We start from the raw sequence: 19720 nt of genomic DNA, 5'->3' as shown, positions 1-19720 counted from the left end.
TGAACAGAGGGTCACTAAGAGTGCAAGTAGTGAGAAGTAAAAAGCTTTTATCTCATCTATGAGGGCCATTGCAAGGGCAAGAGCTAATTGGGAAAGTGTGAGGCAATCCCAAGTGAGAGGGGAGTGTGTTCAAAAGGCTAGAAATGGGAGAAATGCTAGGACATTTTTTTACAGGCGAAGTAAGAGGCTAATTCTCTTATTCCAAAAGAGAAGGAAGTGCAAAGTTGTAGCATGTTGGAGAGTGCAAAAACACAAATGAATCCTGCAACAAAGAGAAGTAACGTTTTAGCTCCACCTTTAGAAATAGATTTATTAAGGAATGTTGCAGCTCCACCATTAGAAAAAGACTTTATGATACTTGACCGTTTGCAACTACCACATGACAAGGAGCCATGTAAACTCTTCTTAGAGCCCCAACCCACGCTCATCCCACAAAGATAGAGTTGTGAGCTGAGCTTTCTAGTCCCACGAATGGGAGAAGTTAGGGTTGCTTAGCAAAATCAGTGGGCATTTACCTCCAGCTGGTCATAAATGCTGCAAGGCCTTCATAGGACCATGTCATTACACCCCAAATTTATTCAATGACTAGTTGGAGAAGGTACACATCTCCGAAACTCCCGTATTTTCCACAGTTTTCATCAATTTAAGGAGCTTTCTCATCCTCTGCTATTTTTCCACTGAGATCAAATAGAACATGTGGGACTACTAACTAGCACCATCAAGGCAGCTTCACTGATGCACGGGGCTCTTAGTTGTGAGATGACACGACCTCAGTTGAGAGGCCTGGATTTACTTGAAAAAGCTTCTTCTCTCTAGTGTCCTCTCCACCCTTAGACAATTCAACTAGACGGCAGAGAAAAGTACACGTGTGACCGATCGGAGCAACGTAGCGTCGTAGCGTATAATCAAGACAATCGGAGCAACGTAGCGTCTAATCAAGACAAGGCGCTAGTAAAAGAGAGTGTGTACTCCTCGCAGAAGCCTAGCAACTCTCCACAGGCCTGCATTAGCCAGGACTTCGCCATAGCCATCTCTGATGGTCTCTTATGTGGTTCTCACGGCGTTGGCCGCCTGGCTGCTGGTGGTCTTCGTTTCCGCTAACCTTTTCCCCCCCACAGATTCTCTGATCCAACAAGTCACAGACCGTTCGCCTGGCGCAACCCTCTCCGGCATACCGATACACGGGCCCTCCGCTCTGCAAAACGCGGAAGCTCTCTTCAAGCGCTTCATTACGCAGTTCGGGAAGGCGTACGGGTCGGCGGAGGAGCGCGCCCACCGCTTCCGTATATTCCAGAAGAATTTGGCCAAGGCAGCGAAGCTTCAGCGACTCGATCCTTCCGCCGTCCATGGCGTCACGAAGTTCTCCGATCTAACGGAGGAGGAGTTCTCACACTTCCTCGGCCTTAAGCTGCCATCTTTCCTCCGATCCTCCGGCAACGACGCCCCAATCCTCCCCATCAACGACCTTCCGACGGACCTCGACTGGAGAGAGCGCGGCGCTGTCACTGACGTGAAGAATCAGGTATGCATTTGGTTTCTCAAGGGTAAGAATTTCGTATAATGAGAGCCAAGAAATCGTCGGCACTCTACGACAACAGGGAAGGCTTCTGCTGCTTAGGTTGGGTTTCTGGCAAGATATGAGGGTTTTGTGTTATTGTCGCTGCAAAGACTAACCTTTGAATGGTTCAACAAACCAGCAGCACTCAAAGGATCTTTGTGACTCTGCGTGGTTAGTTCCTCATGGGTTTTTTGGCTGCCACTATGTTAGCGGTCTCCATGGTTCATTTAGACAGTTAAGGGGAAACATCAGCCAAGAGATTTTGCTGTCAGCCTATTAAATCGTTCCTCTTGTATCCGTAGCACCCATCTCCGGTCCGTACAAACTACCAATGGAACCCTAACCGCTACTCCCCAGTGAAAAGGGTTCCAATAGCAATCTTTCTGGTTTGATGTTTGGAAAGCAACCAACAATCACTTGGGTAACAGTGGTGATTGTTCTATCAGTAGGTTCTAGTCATTTTTTAAGTGATTGGCTAAGGTTTGGCATAACTTACTGTTTCTCTTGGATTATTTGGCAAGGGTCACAGCAACAACAGGTCTTTGTGGCTTGGCTTGGGACTTTGTTTGGGTTGGAAGTTTATGAGCTATCTTTGAACATTGAACAATGAATCTAAGCATTCCTTGATTGCTTGCACAGGGTTCTTGCGGCTCATGCTGGACCTTCAGTGCTACAGGCGCAGTGGAGGGTGCCCATTTCATCAGAACAGGAGAACTCCTAAGCTTGAGTGAGCAGCAGCTGGTGGACTGTGATCATGAGGTATCTTGCTGTGATTCGCCCTACTCCTGTTGTTGCTTGTAGTCTTAAGGTTAAGTGGGGATAGGAAGCTGGAGATGACAATGTCTGTATTATGAGTGCAACATATGAACGGCTTTGTGCATATTGGTCATGCACATGCTGCATGCGGTGACTGTCATTTCAAATTGGTCATGTAGATGTGGTGACTGTTGTTTCAAATTTCACATGTAAACTGCCACATGTTACACCTTTTGTGCTGAAGGATTTTGGCAATATACCCCTGTTCTTACTTTACGATGTAAGTTTGGCTGATTTCATCAGAGCATTCAAACTTCTGTTGATGTTTGATTTGATTTATGCAGTGCGACCCGAGTTATGGCCAAAATGCATGTGATTCTGGATGCAATGGTGGGCTCATGACCAGTGCATATAGGTATGTCCAGAAAGCTGGGGGCTTACAACTGGAGGCTGACTATCCTTATCAGGGCTTAGTAGGAGAGTGCAAGTTCGACTCATCCAAAGTAGCTGCAAAGGTGGCAAATTTCAGCACTGTCGTTGTTGACGAGGACCAGATCGCAGCCAATCTAGTGAAGAATGGACCTCTTGCCAGTAAGCTTCCCACCATACCAATTAAGCTAATCAAGCTTAGCTACAGCAGTGCAGAACAAAGCTAAGTCCATCCTCAAGTACTTGATTTGTGTTTGTGCAGTGGGCATCAATGCAGTTTTCATGCAGACATACATAGGTGGGGTTTCTTGCCCTTACATCTGCAGCAAGCACCGGCTGAACCATGGGGTTCTGTTGGTTGGCTATGGTGAGAATGGCTACTCTCCTGCTCGCTTTAAAGAGAAGCCCTATTGGATCATCAAGAACTCATGGGGACCTTCTTGGGGTGAAGAAGGGTACTACAAGATTTGCCGTGGCCTCAACGAGTGTGGCATGAACAACATGGTCTCCGCTGTGGCTGCTGCAATTGTTCAGTAGGTTGCGTGGCCTCCATTATTCTAAACTAATTCAACATTGCACCGAGACACTGACACAGTTCTTTGTCTCCACCTGTTGATTGTGTGTTGCTTTGCACACTTTCTCCATTGTACAGTTTCTAGACTGGGCTATCTCATTAGGTTGTCTAAAGCTCTTAAATATGTACATTTTTCTTCACACATAAATGACAAGAGATCAAAACCCTTGACATTTGTGTTGTCCACATGAAACTGTCCAACCACATGATCACAAACTTGCTTTTCTTGACATTTCCTTTGTTAAAGTTTTCTACCCCTCTCCTCCGCCATGGCAATACCAAATTGGTAATTTGCACCAAATTTAGCTTTCCAGCATTCTTTTTCGAAGCACGGAAATAAAGTAGATAGAAGAATGTTTGGTCTAGTAGTGTTGCAGTTTTTCAAGATTTAGTTTAATTGAAAGAGAAGGTGAATCTCTTCCAAAAAATATGTAGACTCAGTTTGCTGTCGTCTTTTATTTTGCACCCATGTCAATATCAAACAAGAAAACCTTTGTTAACTGAAAGGAGGTCAAATGCTTCACTCAAACTACCCTATTTTGTTGGGAAATTTTGCCCTTGTTTTTGCAGTCCTTGTTGAGCTCAAATACTCACCCTATACGTATGCTCAGCCAACTATCCCCTAAGTGATCTAGGCCAAAGCCTTAGACCTAATGCTTGCACTAAATGCTTCAATTTAAAGCTACAATGTTGTCAGAAAAAACGTGTCTTTCTTTTTCACCTTGAACCAATGGGGGGCACTTGATCGCTCAAATGCAGGTAGGAGTATTACCTCATCAAAGTCTTGATTCAACTCTAGCACCTTGCTGTGTGCCATGAAAGTCGAGAATTTTCAGCTTCAAACATCTTTCTTAGTTAAGAGAGAAATCACTCACTATTCACTCCATTAACACTTATTTATGCAACTAATTACAACGGACACATGGGGAACTCAATGTAGTATGCAACTAATCACTTAACCAACACATCGTTGCACTTTAATGAACTCATGAATATAAACTCTTACAAGTATATTTAAAAACAACATATAATTGTCCATCAAACATCCACATTGCTACATAATTTAGAAAACAATCCCATTATGTAGCATAGCATAAGTCTTTCAATCCAAAAACTACGGAAGAGTTACTTAATAAGAGTTACATAGTATGAGTCAGATGTTGGATGTTAATGCTGCACTATCATATTTATTGTCTAGGCACAGGCTAGCTCATGTCATCTCGTTATGAGGAGTAGCTATGGTTGAGCAGCCCAGCCATCGGGCATCCCCATATTCACGCGGGAAGGAGGTCTAAAAAGCCAAATGGTTTAGAGACGGCTTGGATTAGATTTGGCACATTGCCAAATACGCTACATGCTACGCTAGACCATTATCTCATAACAATCCACACATGGAGCAAGTAGACTTTACTCTTGGACACCTTGTCCTAACATTGCCGGGCTTGAACGGGGCCTAAGCTTTTGGGGCCCAAGGTGAGCCTAGATAGCCATGGGTGGTGGGGTAATTGCTACACGGTTTGTTGTACATCTTTATGGACCGACTCTACACCGCAGACAGTGACACCAACTATAATTGCAGACTCACCACGACCAGCCCCTTCTCCACACTCATCACTATGAGTATACTCCCTAGCTTCTACTTGCATACAACCTCCGTCTTAGTAGTTCTAAATGAGCACCATCAAAGCTCCCTTCATAAGAGCACACGGATGTGTGGATTTTCCGTCTATTGTATCACTTTAGTAATACAATATTCTTCTCTATCTCTGTTATTGTGTAATTTGAGCTTTAAAGTTTTGTACTATGAAAGATCCTACTTCCTGTGAGTGTTCTCTTGTATACACTACACGTATTCTCTTGTATACGCCACACGTATTCTCTTACATAGTATCAGAGCTCTGAGTCGATACATTCTAATTGCTTTTTCTAGAGTAGTCCCTTAGAGAAATGGCATCTTCTACAAGACCACGCTCACCACCGTTTAGTGCTGAAATGACACCAATTATCCTCTCTAGAAGTTGAATCTTAAGGCAATTATTTCCTCCTATGAACTTTGGGACAACGTCATTGGTTTTGATGTTAACCTACCACCAACAATGAATACCCGCCACTAACAATAAACTTTGGGACACTCATTGGTTTTGATGTTCACCTACCACCAACAATGAATACTTGTCACACCACTAACAATGAATATAGTATACAATCTTGTGCCACCTACTGATGTGCCGACCTTGTCTAAGCTTGGAGATGAAGGGATTCAGATTCTCTCTGTGCCATCGTCTCACGACGGTGGAAGATAGTGTGATGACCATGGTTCAGCATGTTTCCATAGCTATAGAGTTGCAGAGCCACTACGAGACCACAAAGCTTGTTTAAGCTTGGAGATGAAGGGATTCAGATGCTCTTTGTGCCATCATCACGACGGTGGAAGATATTGTGATGACCATGGTTCAGAATGTTTCCACAGCTATAGATTTCCAGAGCTAGTATGAGACCACAAATCCCTCAAGGGATTCAGAATCTCGAAAATCATCTTCAACAAGAGAAGCTGAATGAAGGTGAAATGGTGGAGGTGTTTCTCACCATAATCAAAGATCTTCGTGACCAGATGGCTATAATTGGCATGAGTGTGTTCTCTCCGGATCTGGCTTGCTGCTGTCTAAGGGTATTGTCACCTAAGTATGATAGTTTTGTTATGTCTTTGAATGTTGGTGTTAGGCCTACACTCCTCTCACATTCAAGCAATTCAGCTCATTGCATGAGGAGATGAGGATGCGCAGTCATAATGGTGGGACCAAGCTTTCTCTACTAACAAAAGAGAAAAGTAAGGATTCTAACTCTTCAAATCATAAGAAAAATGTTAAATGCTTTGACTATAACAAGAAAGGGTACATAACCAAAGAATGTAGGAAAAAGTAAGCAGATGCTAAGAATGGCACCCTAAGACCAAAGGAAGAATCTAGTTATGCTACAAAAATTAAGCTATTTGTTGCCCATTGAAGAAGTGTAGAGTGAGACATCTAATGTTACAACAAATGATGATTGTTGGATCATGGACAAGGGGTCTTCTAGGCACATCATTAGGAGAAATTTGGGCTCATTTTTGGGCCCTCTAAGGGATTTTTTGCCATCTTTGCCTTGAAAATGGGGGCCGTGGTGAACATTTCTTACCTTATGTTTAAACCCCATCATATGACATATCATTAGAAAGATCATGAAAAGTAGATCTTATAATTTCAAACTCCGAAACATTTGGAGTTGCTAAGCTCAAGATATACCATTTTCCTCAAAATCAACTTTAAAGGCTACCATAAACGGTCCACATCATCACTTTTGCACCTACTTTTTGTACATCTTCTATGGGTCATGTCCAAACCCCATCATGTTATATATCAATGGAAAGATCTTGAAGAGTAGATTCTATATATGCAACCTCCGAAAAAATTGGAGTTGATTTACAAAAAATTTACCATGGCCCCATTTTTGATGATGTGGCATTCCTTAGAGGGCCCAAAAAAGAGCCCGCTAATGTGACCAATCCCAAGGATTGGTATTTCTCCGTAAAGCCTATGTGAGATGACATCATGGTGGTAGTGGGCAATGATGCAAAATGCCCAATAAAAGGTTTACGTACTATCACTTATGTCTAAAGAATGTTGTATAAAAAGTCTTTCAAATATTCTTTGGGTTCCATATATGAAGAGAAACCCCCTTTCTACCTCGTCCATACGAACTGTAAATTGTGGATAGAAGCAGTTTAGAACAGAGCGAGGAGCAGAATTCATGTCTAATGAATTCTTGAATTTCTACCACTTTATGCTTCTACCTCTTGATGCCTCTTTCTGTAAAGAAAGAGGCATAAAGTGGCAACTCACTACCGCTCACACTTTGCAACAACAAAATGGTGTTGCAAAAGCGTAAGAATCATGCTATTAAGATTGTAAGGAATATGATTGTTCGCAGGAATCTACCTAAATAATTTTGGTTTGAGGCATAAAGTGGCAACTCACTACCGCTTACACTCTGCAACAACAAATGGTGTTACAAAAGCGTAAGAATCATGCTATTAAGATTGCAAGGAATATGATTTTTGGCAGGAATCTACCTAAATAATTTTGGTTTGAGGCAGTTAACACAGTTGTGTACATTCTTAACAGGAGTGTAACAAAGGCCGTCACAAATGGATGACTCCGTACATGCCTACGCAGGCAAGAAAGCTGCATACTTGAAAGTTTTTGGGTGTAAATTTTATATACATGTTTCCGATACTAAGAGAACCAAACTAGATACCAAAAGCTAGAAATGCATCTTCTTGGGTTACAACATGGAGTCGAAGGGCTATCGGCTCTATTACCCTCAAGCAAAGAATATCATAGTGAGATGTGATGTGGTTGATTCTTACTTTGTGAGTATTGTTCTCTTATGAAGTCCTTCATATATAAATTTGTATGTCTTTTATAAGCAAGGGAAGTATATGGTCATTGTTCTATATGTATATGATCTCTTCTTGACAAGGGATCACCAAAAAAAGATCACACACATAAAACATGCTTACCAAAATTTGAGATGTTAGATCTTGGGCTCATGCATTATTGTTTCAGGATTGAGGTCTAGTAGAAGCTAGAAAACATTTTCATATCTCAATAGAAATATGTAGGTGAGATACTCAAGGCATTTGGCATGACTATATGCAAGGTAGGTGGTACCCGAATGGAGGTTGATCTAAAGTTGTCTAGTCAAAGACACCTCAAACCTTGTAGATGAGACCTTATACAAGAAATTGGTTGGTAGTCTTATCTTCTTGCGCAACACCAGACGAGACATCAGCAATTTTGATGTTGGCGTTTTGAGCACATTATCCAATGAGCCCCAAGAGAATCATTGGAAAGAATGTATGTGGGTGTTGCGATACATCCAAGGTACTCAAGGGTATGGCATCACCTATGCTGTAGTATGGGGCAAGACCCTTAGTGGCCTTTGTGACACATATTGGGCGAGTGATTTGGACACTAGGCACTCAGTAAAATTGAATATTGTTTTTCTCTTGGTTTGGGATGCATTTCTTGGATCAGTAAGAAATAGCCCACTATTGCACTCTCATCGACACGAGAGGCTAAGTACAAAGCTGCATGTGAGGCATTATGGCTAAGGAGAATTCTGAAGGATATGAGAGTGGTGTAGAAGAAACCTATAATGCTACAATGTGACAACTAGAGTTGCTTGGCCATTGCTCAGAATCATGTGTTTCATGCTCGAACAAAATACGTTGAGATTCATTATCACTTTGTGTGCGAGCTCATCATGTTCAAGGAGGTCACAATAGTCTATCGCCCGATGATAGAGATTTGTATAGACATCTTCACAAAGGCTCTTAGAAAGGATTATATGGAGTGGCATCTTCATCGACTCAGCATCGGACCTTAGAGGTAGTTCACCTTCGAAGGGCGGATGTTGGATACAATGCATCAATCTCATATTGTATTATCTAGGCACCGGCTAGCTCATGTTTGTACGGCCCCCATTATGAAGAGTAGCCATGATTGAGAAGCTTGAAACTTCCTAGATCTTCAAAGAAGACAAGCTCCTTCCAATTATACCATTAGCCCATTAGCCTCTTCCTCGACTATCTTCACTATCATAGTAAAAACTTCACCACCAAAGATATAATACGCAATGAAGAAGCCCAATAATCTTCACTATCATAACAAAAAATTCACCACCAAAGGTATAATATGTAATGAAGAATCCCAATCATCCTCACTATTATAATAAAAAGTTCACCACCAAAGGTATAATACAGAATGAAGAACCCTAGTCTCTAGCGCCACCATGCGATCTGAGAATCATATCGTGTTGTGCCAAAAAAATCATTCACCATTGATCATTGCTAATCAAATGAAGGTGGTCTTGGTGTATGGGTCCTTAAAGAGAAGTCACGGACCCTCTTTCTTTGTATGGGCCCAAACAACTCACAACCTTGGAGATGAGGCCTTGCATCAAGCTTTGTTACACCAATATTGCCCCACTTATAGCCTTAACATGCTTCCTAACTCAAGGGCTACCTAACCTCTATCTCCAACATTCCCCAAAGCACCTAGATTTGTCTCTTCATGTAACTAACCTCTATCTCCATATAACTAACCTCTTCATGCAACTAACCTTTATCTCCATGTAACTAACCTCTTCAAGCAACTAGCCTCTATCTCCAACATGCCCCAAAGCACATGGATTTGTCTGTTCAATAATTACATCTTTGACCATTCACACCTCTCTAGAACTGGCAACATCATCACAACACATGCGCTTATCACCAGGATAAAATCTGTTGCCATTTATATAGGCAGTGATGTGTGTGAACACACTTAGGACCACCGAGGCACTTTTTCCCTCTTTAGGAGGTTTTTTCCCCCAGCTTGTATATACGCCCATTATTCTGGGCTAACTTATCTTTTGTACATTGACACAATCTAATACACTTTGTGTTGTGTGCATTCTTGCTTCTTCTTCTCCAAGCTTTGTGTGCTTTCCTACAACCCTAATTCCAACAATTGGTATCAGAGCAGGCATCGGCTCCCAGGGCTACGCCGTCGGCACCCTCCGACTCACGTTCTCCGATTGAGGTGAGCTTTCACGAGCGCTAGCAGGTCCCTATACTCTGCAAATTATCCTGTAGGGCTCGGCGTTCTCAGAAATTGCATCTGAGGTCCTTTCGGGCTCCGTTTTTACATTTCAAGTTCTGCACAGGTGTTTTCGTCATTTTGTGCAAAAATTTCGACAGTGCAGTTTTATGCAAAACAGGCATACGTATTCTACTGTGGACTGTGCTACATAGCACGAGTTGTTTTTTGTTCAGTCTTTGCTTCATTACAGGTAGCTTTTGCATCAGTTTCAGTCAGTGGCCATGGCTGATAACAGCAATGATGTATTTCGCATGTGCTGATGACAAACTGGATGGAGACAGCAACTACTCACTTTGGGCATACATGATGCAGCATGTTTTGGTTGCAAAAGGAGTGTGGAACATTGTGCAGGGTATGGATGTACGTCCAGGTTCTGTGGATGTAGGATCTGTTGAGGATGTTGCAGGTTCTAGTAGCTCTACTGTTGCTGCTGTTTTACCCACTGCGCTGAACAAGCTCGTTGGGATGGTAAAGATGCGTAGGCTCATGCCTTGATTGCACTTTCTGTCAAACGTAACATCACCCCACATATTCGTTCAGCTAAAACAGCAAAAGAGGCTTGGGATATTCTAGCTGGTTTGTATGCAGGTCGTAATGAGGCAAAAATCTCTTACCTGCGTAAAGAGCTAGAATCGAAGATTATGCAGGAAGATGATGACATGAATGTTTTTCTTGCTGAGATTAAAGATCTCAAGGAACAGTTGATTTCTGCAGGTGAGATTATTCCTGATCATTCTCTTGTGCAGACTGTTCTTGATGCTTTACCTGAGTCATATCAGACTTTTGCTTCCACGTGGAGACTTGTTACTGAGGACAGACCTGATGTTGTCAAGTATGATAATTTAGTCAACAAGCTCTTGCAAGAAGCGCAGTCCAGGCAAAACAGGGCTAGGCAGCGTGCAGTTGATCAGGCATTTATTGCAGCAGAGAAGAAGTGGTAAGGCAACCCCTTCCACTATTTCTTCTCCTATTAATAGGTCTGCAACTTCTTCTCCTTCCACAGGTAGCAACAATAAGTCTGAGAAGGCTCTTGATAAAGGCAAGAAAAAGATTAGGTGCAACTATTGTAAGGCAAATGATCATGTCATTAAGAATTTCCCTAAGCTAAAGGCTAAAGAGGCAAAGAAGAAAGAGTCAAATGTAGCCACAATAGCGGATGCTTCTACAAATGCAGATTCTGCAAATGTTGTGCAGGATATAGAATGGGCGTTTAGTATGTATTGCCAGTATGACCCATCTGTACATGATGCATGTTTGGCAGTTTCTGTTGACTCTCATGTATGGTATTTTGACAGTGGTGCTACAAAGCACATTACCTCGCATCGTGATATGTTCACTTCTCTTGAGGCTGTCCCTAATGGGAATACTGTCACATGTGCCAATAATGCTTCTTACCCAGTGAAGGGCATTGGTAAAATTATGCTTACTGTTGCAAATGGCAGCGCTTTCACACTTTCAGATGCTTTGTATGTGCCAGGGATAAAGAAGAATCTATTGTCTGTCTCTGCACTTGCTAGACTTGGACTTGTAGTCAAATTTGTGGATGATAGATGTACTGTTCATGATTTGACTTCTGGTGATACGATTATTGTATCTGGCACCTTGTTTCGTGGGCTGTATAGGCTCAATTCTTATGACAAGTGTGTGGAAGATTCAGCAAATGCAGTTTCTGATGAAAAGGCAGTTTCAGATGCAAAACTATGGCATGCTCGTTTTGGTCATCTAAACTTTGCTAGTTTGCTGCGTTTGCAGAAATTTGATATGGTTGCTTCATTGCCCCCTCTTGAGGCACCATTGAAACATGTTTGTGAAGGCTGTATTTTGGGCAAAATGCAGCGTTCTGCGTTTCCAAAGGATGGTTCTGTGCAGGCCACTCGCAAATTGCAACTTGTACATATTGATGTATGTGGGCCTATGCAAACTCCGTCATTTGGTAAACACTTGTACTTCATGACTTTCATTGATGATTACTCAAGGCATGCATGGGTATATCCACTGAAGGCAAAGTCCGAAGTGTTTTTCTGCTTCAAACAGTTTTTGCTTATGGTTGAAAATGTATCCAATTGTAATGTGGGCACCCTCTGTTCTGATCGATGGGGGGAGTACATGTCTAAAGAGTTTGATGCATTTCTGGCTAGTCGTGGGATAAAACACCAATGTACAGTGCCGTATACCCCTCAGCAAAATGGTGTTGCTGAGAGAAAAAACAGGTCACTTATGGAGATGGCACGATGTATGGTCAAGAGCCAAGCTTTGCCACATGCATTTTGGCTTGAGGCTGTCATGTGTGCTGCATATGTACTCAACAGGTGTCCCACTAAGGCCTTGCAGTCTATTACTCCATACGAAGCTTGGCATGGCAGGAAGCCTTCTATTGGTCACTTGCATGTCTTTGGTTGCTTGGCCTATGCTTTAGTGCCTATGCAACAACGCAGAAAATTGGATGATAAGGCTATCAAATGCATTTTTGTTGGTTACAGTGCTGAGAGCAAGGGTTACAGATTGTATCATCCATAGTCAAAGCGTATCTTGATTAGTCGAGATGTTGTTTTTGTGGAAGATGCTGTACAGCCTTTGTTATCATGTACCAAAGAGACAGGTGTGAGCTTACGGGATGTATTTGATATGCTGTTGCCTCTGTTTACAGGTGGGAATTCAAATGTAAGTCCTAATGAGGCAAATATTCAGCCTATGCAGATTTCAAACGACATCATAGATCAGCCTATTTCTGATGCAGATTTATAGGATGTAATCTATGAGGATAGGGCTGAAAATGAGCAGGCTAGAGGTATGCCTAAATGGCTGGTGCAAACCTTGCGTGATAGTAAAATTAATGCACCTATGTCTAGTCGTACTCGTTCAGGTTTTCAGCATGCCTCTTATGCATCAGATTGTTATGCTTTGGCTGTGTCTAGTATGTGTGAAGAGGAAGAACCTCTTTCATTTGATGAGGCACGAAAATCAAAAAATTGGTTGGCTGCAACGCAAAGTGAATATGATGCTATAATGAAGAATGGTACATGGTCTTTGTGTGATTTGCCCATTTGTAAAAAGGCCATTGGATGTAAGTGGGTTTTTAAGTTGAAACGAAAGCCAGATGGCAGTGTTGATTGCTATAAGGCTAGGCTTGTTGCAAAGGGTTATGCTCAAGAAAAGGGCATTGATTTTGATGAGACCTTTGCCCCACTTGTCGTATGACTACCATTCGTAGCATTTGTGCATTGGCAGCTCATAATGGTTGGAATGTACATCAGTTGGACATAAAGACTGCATTCTTGAATGGAGATTTGCATGAGGAGGTGTATGTATCGCAGCCTCGTGGTTTTGTTCAAAAAGAGCAGGAAAACAAAGTGTGCAGGTTGAAAAAGGCTTTATATGGTTTAAAGCAAGCTCCACGAGCTTGGTATGAAAAGATACATGCATATTTGACTGCACATGGTTTTCAGAATAGTCCAACAGAAAGCACTTTGTATGTTAAACGTGTGGATGATGTACATCTAATCATTGCTCTCTATGTCGATGACATGCTGCTCACAAGACCAAATGAGAGTCATATTGCTGATTTTAAGGCTGATTTGAATGCTTCTTTTGAGATGTCAGATTTGGGGCATTTGCATCATTATTTGGGGATACAATTTAAGCAGTGTGATGGAGGTATTGCTTTGTGTCAGACAAAGTATATTGAGACATTGTTGCGGAGATTTGGCCTTGAAGACTGCAAGCCTATTGCTACTCCAATGGAGACAGGTTTGAAGTTGAGTCTTCATGATGCGGGAGATCACTTTGATGTCACACTCTATCAGACAGCTGTTGGTTGCCTCATTTATGTATGCATTATGAGGCCGGACATTCAGTTTGCAATCTCACAGGTGAGCAGGTTTATGCATAGCCTAGGGTCTTAGCATTGGAAGGCAGTTAAACACATCTTTCGCTACTTGAGTGGCACCATACATCTTGGGTTGTTTTATCCCAAGGGGGGATCGTTGCCGCCAGATTTGCATGCTTTTTTGGACTCAGATTGGGCTGGTTGCTATGACACAAGAGTATCCACAAGTGGTTTTTGTTTCATGCTCGGTAGCTCATGCATATCTTGGTTGAGCAAGAAGCAACCTACTATGGCCACTTCTAGTTGTGAAGCTGATGAGTACAGGGCAGCTTTCACAACTACGGTTGAGTGTGTGCGGCTCAGACGGCTTATGGGCTGACTTGGGTGTTGGACAGGAGTCTTCCACCTCTATCTTCACTGACAGTCAGAGCACATTGGCAATTGCGAGAAACCCAGTTTTTCATGCTCGCACAAAGCACATTGAGGTGCATTATCACTATGTCAGGGAGAGACTCTCAGTAGGAGAGATCAGCTTGGCCTATGTGCCTACACAGGACAACCTCGCCGATCTTTTCACAAAGGCGCTTCCTCGTGAGAAGTTCAAAGCTTTCCACAAAGCTTTGGGCTTGCTCCCCTTTGTGGATTGATCTACTTCGGGCATGGCACTCCCCTATACATGAGTGCCAGCTCCCCTATACATGAGTGTCAGCTCTCGTTTTCACACCATCACTCCCAGGGGGGATTTGTTGCCATATATATAGGCAGTGATGTGTGTGAACACACTTAATGAGTGCCAGCTCCCCTATACATGAGTGCCAGCTCTCGTTTTCACACCATCACTCCCAAGGGGGATTTGTTGCCATATATATAGGCAGTGATGTGTGTGAACACACTTAGGACCGTCGGGGCACTTTTTCCCTCTTTAGGAGGTTTTTTCCCCCGGCTTGTATATACGCCCATTATTCTAAGGCTAACTTATCTTTTGTACATTGACACAATCTAATACACTTTGTGTTGTGTGCATTCTTGCTTCTTCTTCTCCAAGCTTTGTGTGCTTTCCTGCAACCCTAATTCCAACAAAATCAACATTAGGAAAAGTGTATAATAATCACTTTGTAGGTTAAAATGGTTTCACCTTCTGGTGTGCTGATGTAAGGCACTTAGCCATCTTACCTACATGTAACAAAAGGCCATTGCTTTTGTAAGACAGTGCTAGACCCTTTGAAGTGACCTTATCTTGAGATTAATTCCAAATAGGGAAGCCATAAACGCTATGCACATACTTGCTTAAGACTGGCACTAGTGGCTAATGGACCTTCTTAAGTTCTATCTGCCCTTGTGTGAAGGCTAGTCATTTTGTATATAAGTCATTATTTGGACATTAAGCAATACATTCTTTCCCTTGCATTAGAATACTTCTGAGTTCTCCCTCTTCTCTACTCTCGTGCTTGCTTACTTCTATTCTAAATAATTACATTCATTCCCTTGCGTTAGAATACTTGTGAGTTCTCTCTCTTGTCTATTCTCATGCTTTCTTGTATATCCTGAAGGGTCTTTGCTTAGCTTGATGGTTCGCTTGCTTAAATAGGGTTGAGTGCAAGCTTCTCTCTCTTCTTTTCTTCTTTTCTTCTTTTCTTCTTTTCTTTTTTTACCTTCAAAGGCAAAGGCAGCAGTTTCCATGTCTCATTTGCATCCATTGCCAATCTCAACATAGCCATAGTCATAATATGAGTGAACAACAATAATGTCTAAAACTAATATATTTCAAACATTACAAGCTACTGAAATACATCAGTACGGACGTCGGACTCCCCAGTGGATGGAGTGTTCAACAAGTGTGTGTGCATGTGTCTACCATCCTAGACACAAAGTCCATTTTGAGCCCACTTGCTGACAGCGGAACCAATGAGTCCAATTTGAACATAAATGTGCAGGTAGGAACCAACCCATGAAGTGCGACGCCTATGCATGCACAACTCAACGCACACCACATTGCACACCGTTTTGAGCACCCATGGGCTCAGGCAGGGGACCCTCATAAATCTGGGTGAGAGAAAATACAATCTTTTTGGCTGAAGCTGAGCAGCAAACCCTATGTGTGAACAACATATTCGTAGAAGATTTTCCCAAGATTTTCCCTTATGTTTGTAAGGCATGTGAACAACCTCATATATGGGGTCTTTTTATACCAAAAAATAGAGTAAAAGAAAAAACTTTATTGAGACTTATCTCAATAATATCTACCACCACGCTTCGCTGCTAATCTTCCGCCAAAAAAAAACGTGTGGTCTCTGACCAATGTTCCTTCTCTCTTCCTTGCTCTGGTGGCTCTTGAGTCTCTCGGTCTCTTCATCGTCTCACTGGTGCTGGGGAGAAGGAGATGAGAAGGCCTTTCCCCCCTCCTCCTATTATAGTAGACTGCGCCTTCAACTCAAATAACACAGATAACAACGAATGCCTACACTGCTTTCTCTTCCTTCCATGTAGGCTTTATGCTGATTGTCCATGCACATGAGCACTTCTTTACTCCTTCCGATTGCTATTGCCTGTTGTTCGCTATTTTTTGTGTGTGTGCCATTGTAACCCATCGGTTGTTGTTTCCTCGTCTCATTCTGTCTTGCCAACTCATCTTCAGTCCATGTGCCATTGCACCCGTAATCTGCACGCTATTTCTATACAACTACAGTTTGCTCGATCTATGGTATTGATGTACAACTACAGTTCGCTCTAGCTATCCTGTCGGTGGTTGGTGGTCCGTGGTCATGTTCACAAATGATTCCTTGTGAGGAGTGTAGAGTATGGGTCGATGCTTCATGGTGATAGACACAAGATTAAGCATAAGATTAAGGTGGAGTAAACCACACAAGAAACTCCATGACTAGAGAGAGAGAGAGAGATTGCACACTCAACAATAGCTCTATTGCATTCCCCATTGAACCATACAATGAGGCTTCTAATATATATAGCCCTCATCTCACTTTACATGTGTGCATCCATGTGGCACACTCTTTTGGTCAACACTCACACACCATACAATATCACATGTGCCATTCTTATCTTACCACCACAATATCTTGCACCTCTATGGTGTGTTCACATACTCAAGCCCAAGATTCACTCTCATATATTTTACATTGCACATTTCAATAGACTCTCCCTCCATGTGTGAATGCCACGTTGAAATGTCAAGCATTTCTTGAATCTATAGCACTAGGATTTTGGTAAAGCCTGCCACTCCTTGGTCTCTCAATAGACCCCACTGCTAGAGGACACTCCTCATCCACTCAATGACTGTGATTGATGGCTTGTATTTTGTGCAACCACTTGTTCATTAGCCCCAATAGAGTCTTTTATGGCAGCATATGATCATCTCAAGATCCTCATCTCATGTGAGACAGGGTTGTAAATATATGTACCCTTTTCCTTGTGGGAGTAACCAATGTGAAGACACATTTTGTAGCCTTTAGATCTAGCTTACTACGTGGCACATCAAGGATGTGTACATATGTAATGCATCCACACAAATTTTCAAGTGTGACAAATCTAGATTTTTTGCTAGTATACTTCTCCTCTAATGCATTGTTGTTATGGTGGTCTTGTTCATAATCTAAACCGCACTCACAAATTGCTTCAACCTAATAGTGGGGAGGCATGCTCTTCTCAGCCAAATGCATGAGAAACCTTTGCAATGTGCTTGTTTTTCCTCTTAACAACACCATTTTGCTACAGTGTATACCTGTATGCGAATTACTTTTGAATTCCATGCTTCTTCAAGTACTCATTGAACTCATTGTTGGGATAAGTACTCTCCCCCTCCTTCTGACCTTAGACACTTGCAAACCTTTTTTGTTTTCAACCAACATTCTCAAATTCTAAAAGTAAGTAAACAATTCACTTTTCTCTTTCATGAAATATACCTACACATTCTTTCTATGATTATCAATGAAAGATACATTGTAACGACATCCTCTTGTTGATGCGTTCTTTGTTGGCTCCCATACATCCGAGTGCAGCACATCAAGTACACTCTTACTTACATTCTTGTTATGTGGAAATACATTCTTTATTTTCTTTCCAAATTGACATGCTTTGCAAACCTTATGCATTCCATCCACCTTAAATGTTGACAAACATGTAAAAACAATTCCAAAAGCGTGCATAGACTACTATCGCTATTCATTCACATGACCAATATGTTTATGCCAAATATCCATATCGGCAACAACACCTGCACCTCATGCAAACATAGGAGCTTTTACCTCAGGCATTCTCACATCCAAAGTAAACATTCTAACCACTCTTTTTTCCTTTGCAACTAACTGGTATTTGTTGTTTAAATCATCTACCCAATAGAAACTAGATTTTTTATCATGATAAGCACATGAAGTACATCAACGAAGTAATTTACCTTTCCATCTTTCATAGGGCTAATGGCACTTTCCCAATGTGAGCAATAGGATGAGCCTTATCATCTCTCATCTCTACATAACCTGATTTTTTCAAGTTTCTCACATCTCCAAACCACTTATCATGACAAGTCATGTGGTTAGAGGCTCCTCTCGAATATGCATACCATGCATCATCACCATTTGTGGATACATCTATAATCATTGAATTTAACATGTATTGCATAACAAACAAATGCTTACTTTTATCTTCATCGTGTTTGAGACAAACAATTATTTTGCTGCAGCTTACCATTTTCGATATCATTCTTGAATGGTAGACACTCACCAAGTAGTCATCTTTCCACTAAGATATTAATAGATCTTAAGGATTCAGCAATACCCTTGATCTTCAACTCATAATCATTGATAGACATGTTCTTCTTTTCCACTATATCGACCTCCCATTTTTGCTACAACTTTCCTACCTTTCTGTTTGTTTGAAACATCTTCACCAAGTTCTTCCACGCAATGGTTAGAGTGTTGGCATCCCGTATACACCTGATTATAGTATCTGCCACATATTGACTGAGAGCCATTACATGACTTTCCTTGTACCGTTCTAATTTTTGAACACCTTTAGCTATGCTAGAGAAGGGTTCTCTTTAGGAAATTCTAGAGGCTCTTCATTGTCTCCTTCAACATAATCCTAAAATCCTTTTCCTATCAAGAAATTAGTCATTCTAGAGTTCCATGCATGGAAGATGTTCTTGTCCAGCTTCTCACACTGACAATCTCATTGTGTTCGTCACATACATATTTGCCTGTAAACAACTAAAAACATACAATTATATATTTTTTGTATGCAACATGTAAGTGTTATAGCATGTGCATGCATTGTCTACACACCCAAAACACACTACTACTCTGCAATAACTAGAGTTAAGACAAAGACAGTTCCAAATCAAAACTTGCAAAAGAAGTCGAGAGACACGTCCAAAATGCAGATTTGTGTACCACTTCTTGTGCCTTTGTAGCCTCCTTTTTTTTACCGTTTAGCTTATTAGCCTAAACCAAGCTTTGATACCATAAAAAGATTGTGGGACGGATGAGAGCTTGAGCACTTACAAGCACACAGAATCTCACATGAATGAAGAAGAGACATCTCACATGAATGAAGAAGAGACACACATAGATAAAGGCTAAAATTTCTTTCTTCTTCTTCTTACTCACAAAAGAGTTCTACAAATAATAAATAAAACTCAACATAAGTACTAGAGTACTATGTACAAACGCTCCATAGTGTGAACATGCTAAGTAGGTGAGCTGGTAAGCTAACTCGAGTGGACTAGGTAGGTGTAGTTCATCTGTAGAATCACTAGCAAACATCCATCGTATCAGCTACCCAAGAGGCCAGTGGTGTAAAGGTGTAATAAGCAAAGCATGACCGTTACCTCATATTGAGCTTGACATCTCAACAATATAAGGTACCTTGAAAAACATGAGGAT

The 19720-nt window shown here is 41.6% G+C and overlaps 1 protein-coding gene across 1 annotated transcript; it reads left to right on the top strand.

Moving 5' to 3' along the window:
* Nucleotides 1-949: 949 nt before the first annotated feature.
* Nucleotides 950-3492, top strand: LOC147616155 (putative cysteine protease RD19B). The gene is made up of 4 exons (XM_086778780.1): nucleotides 950-1522; nucleotides 2198-2317; nucleotides 2659-2905; nucleotides 3006-3492. The coding sequence occupies exons 1-4, from the start codon at nucleotides 1037-1039 to the stop codon at nucleotides 3278-3280; spliced, it is 1128 nt and encodes a 375-aa protein (XP_086634906.1). The 5' UTR covers nucleotides 950-1036; the 3' UTR covers nucleotides 3281-3492.
* Nucleotides 3493-19720: the final 16228 nt, after the last annotated feature.

Source organism: Cibotium barometz, chromosome 39, assembly GCF_041138505.1.
Source record: "Cibotium barometz isolate CiBa-2024 chromosome 39, ASM4113850v1, whole genome shotgun sequence".
In the NCBI taxonomy this organism is placed as follows: Eukaryota; Viridiplantae; Streptophyta; class Polypodiopsida; order Cyatheales; family Cibotiaceae; genus Cibotium; species Cibotium barometz.
The sequence above is the reverse complement of the archived record's forward strand: the minus strand, read 5'-3'. Positions and strand labels throughout refer to the sequence as shown.

Excerpts from the sequence above, each read along its gene's own strand:
- LOC147616155 (XM_086778780.1), top strand. The coding sequence starts at position 1,037 with ATGGTCTCTTATGTGGTTCTCACGGCGTTGGCCGCCTGGCTGCTGGTG. Across the intron at positions 1,523-2,197 it reads TCACTGACGTGAAGAATCAG|GGTTCTTGCGGCTCATGCTG; the intron begins GTATGCATTTGG and ends TTGCTTGCACAG. Across the intron at positions 2,318-2,658 it reads TGGTGGACTGTGATCATGAG|TGCGACCCGAGTTATGGCCA; the intron begins GTATCTTGCTGT and ends TGATTTATGCAG.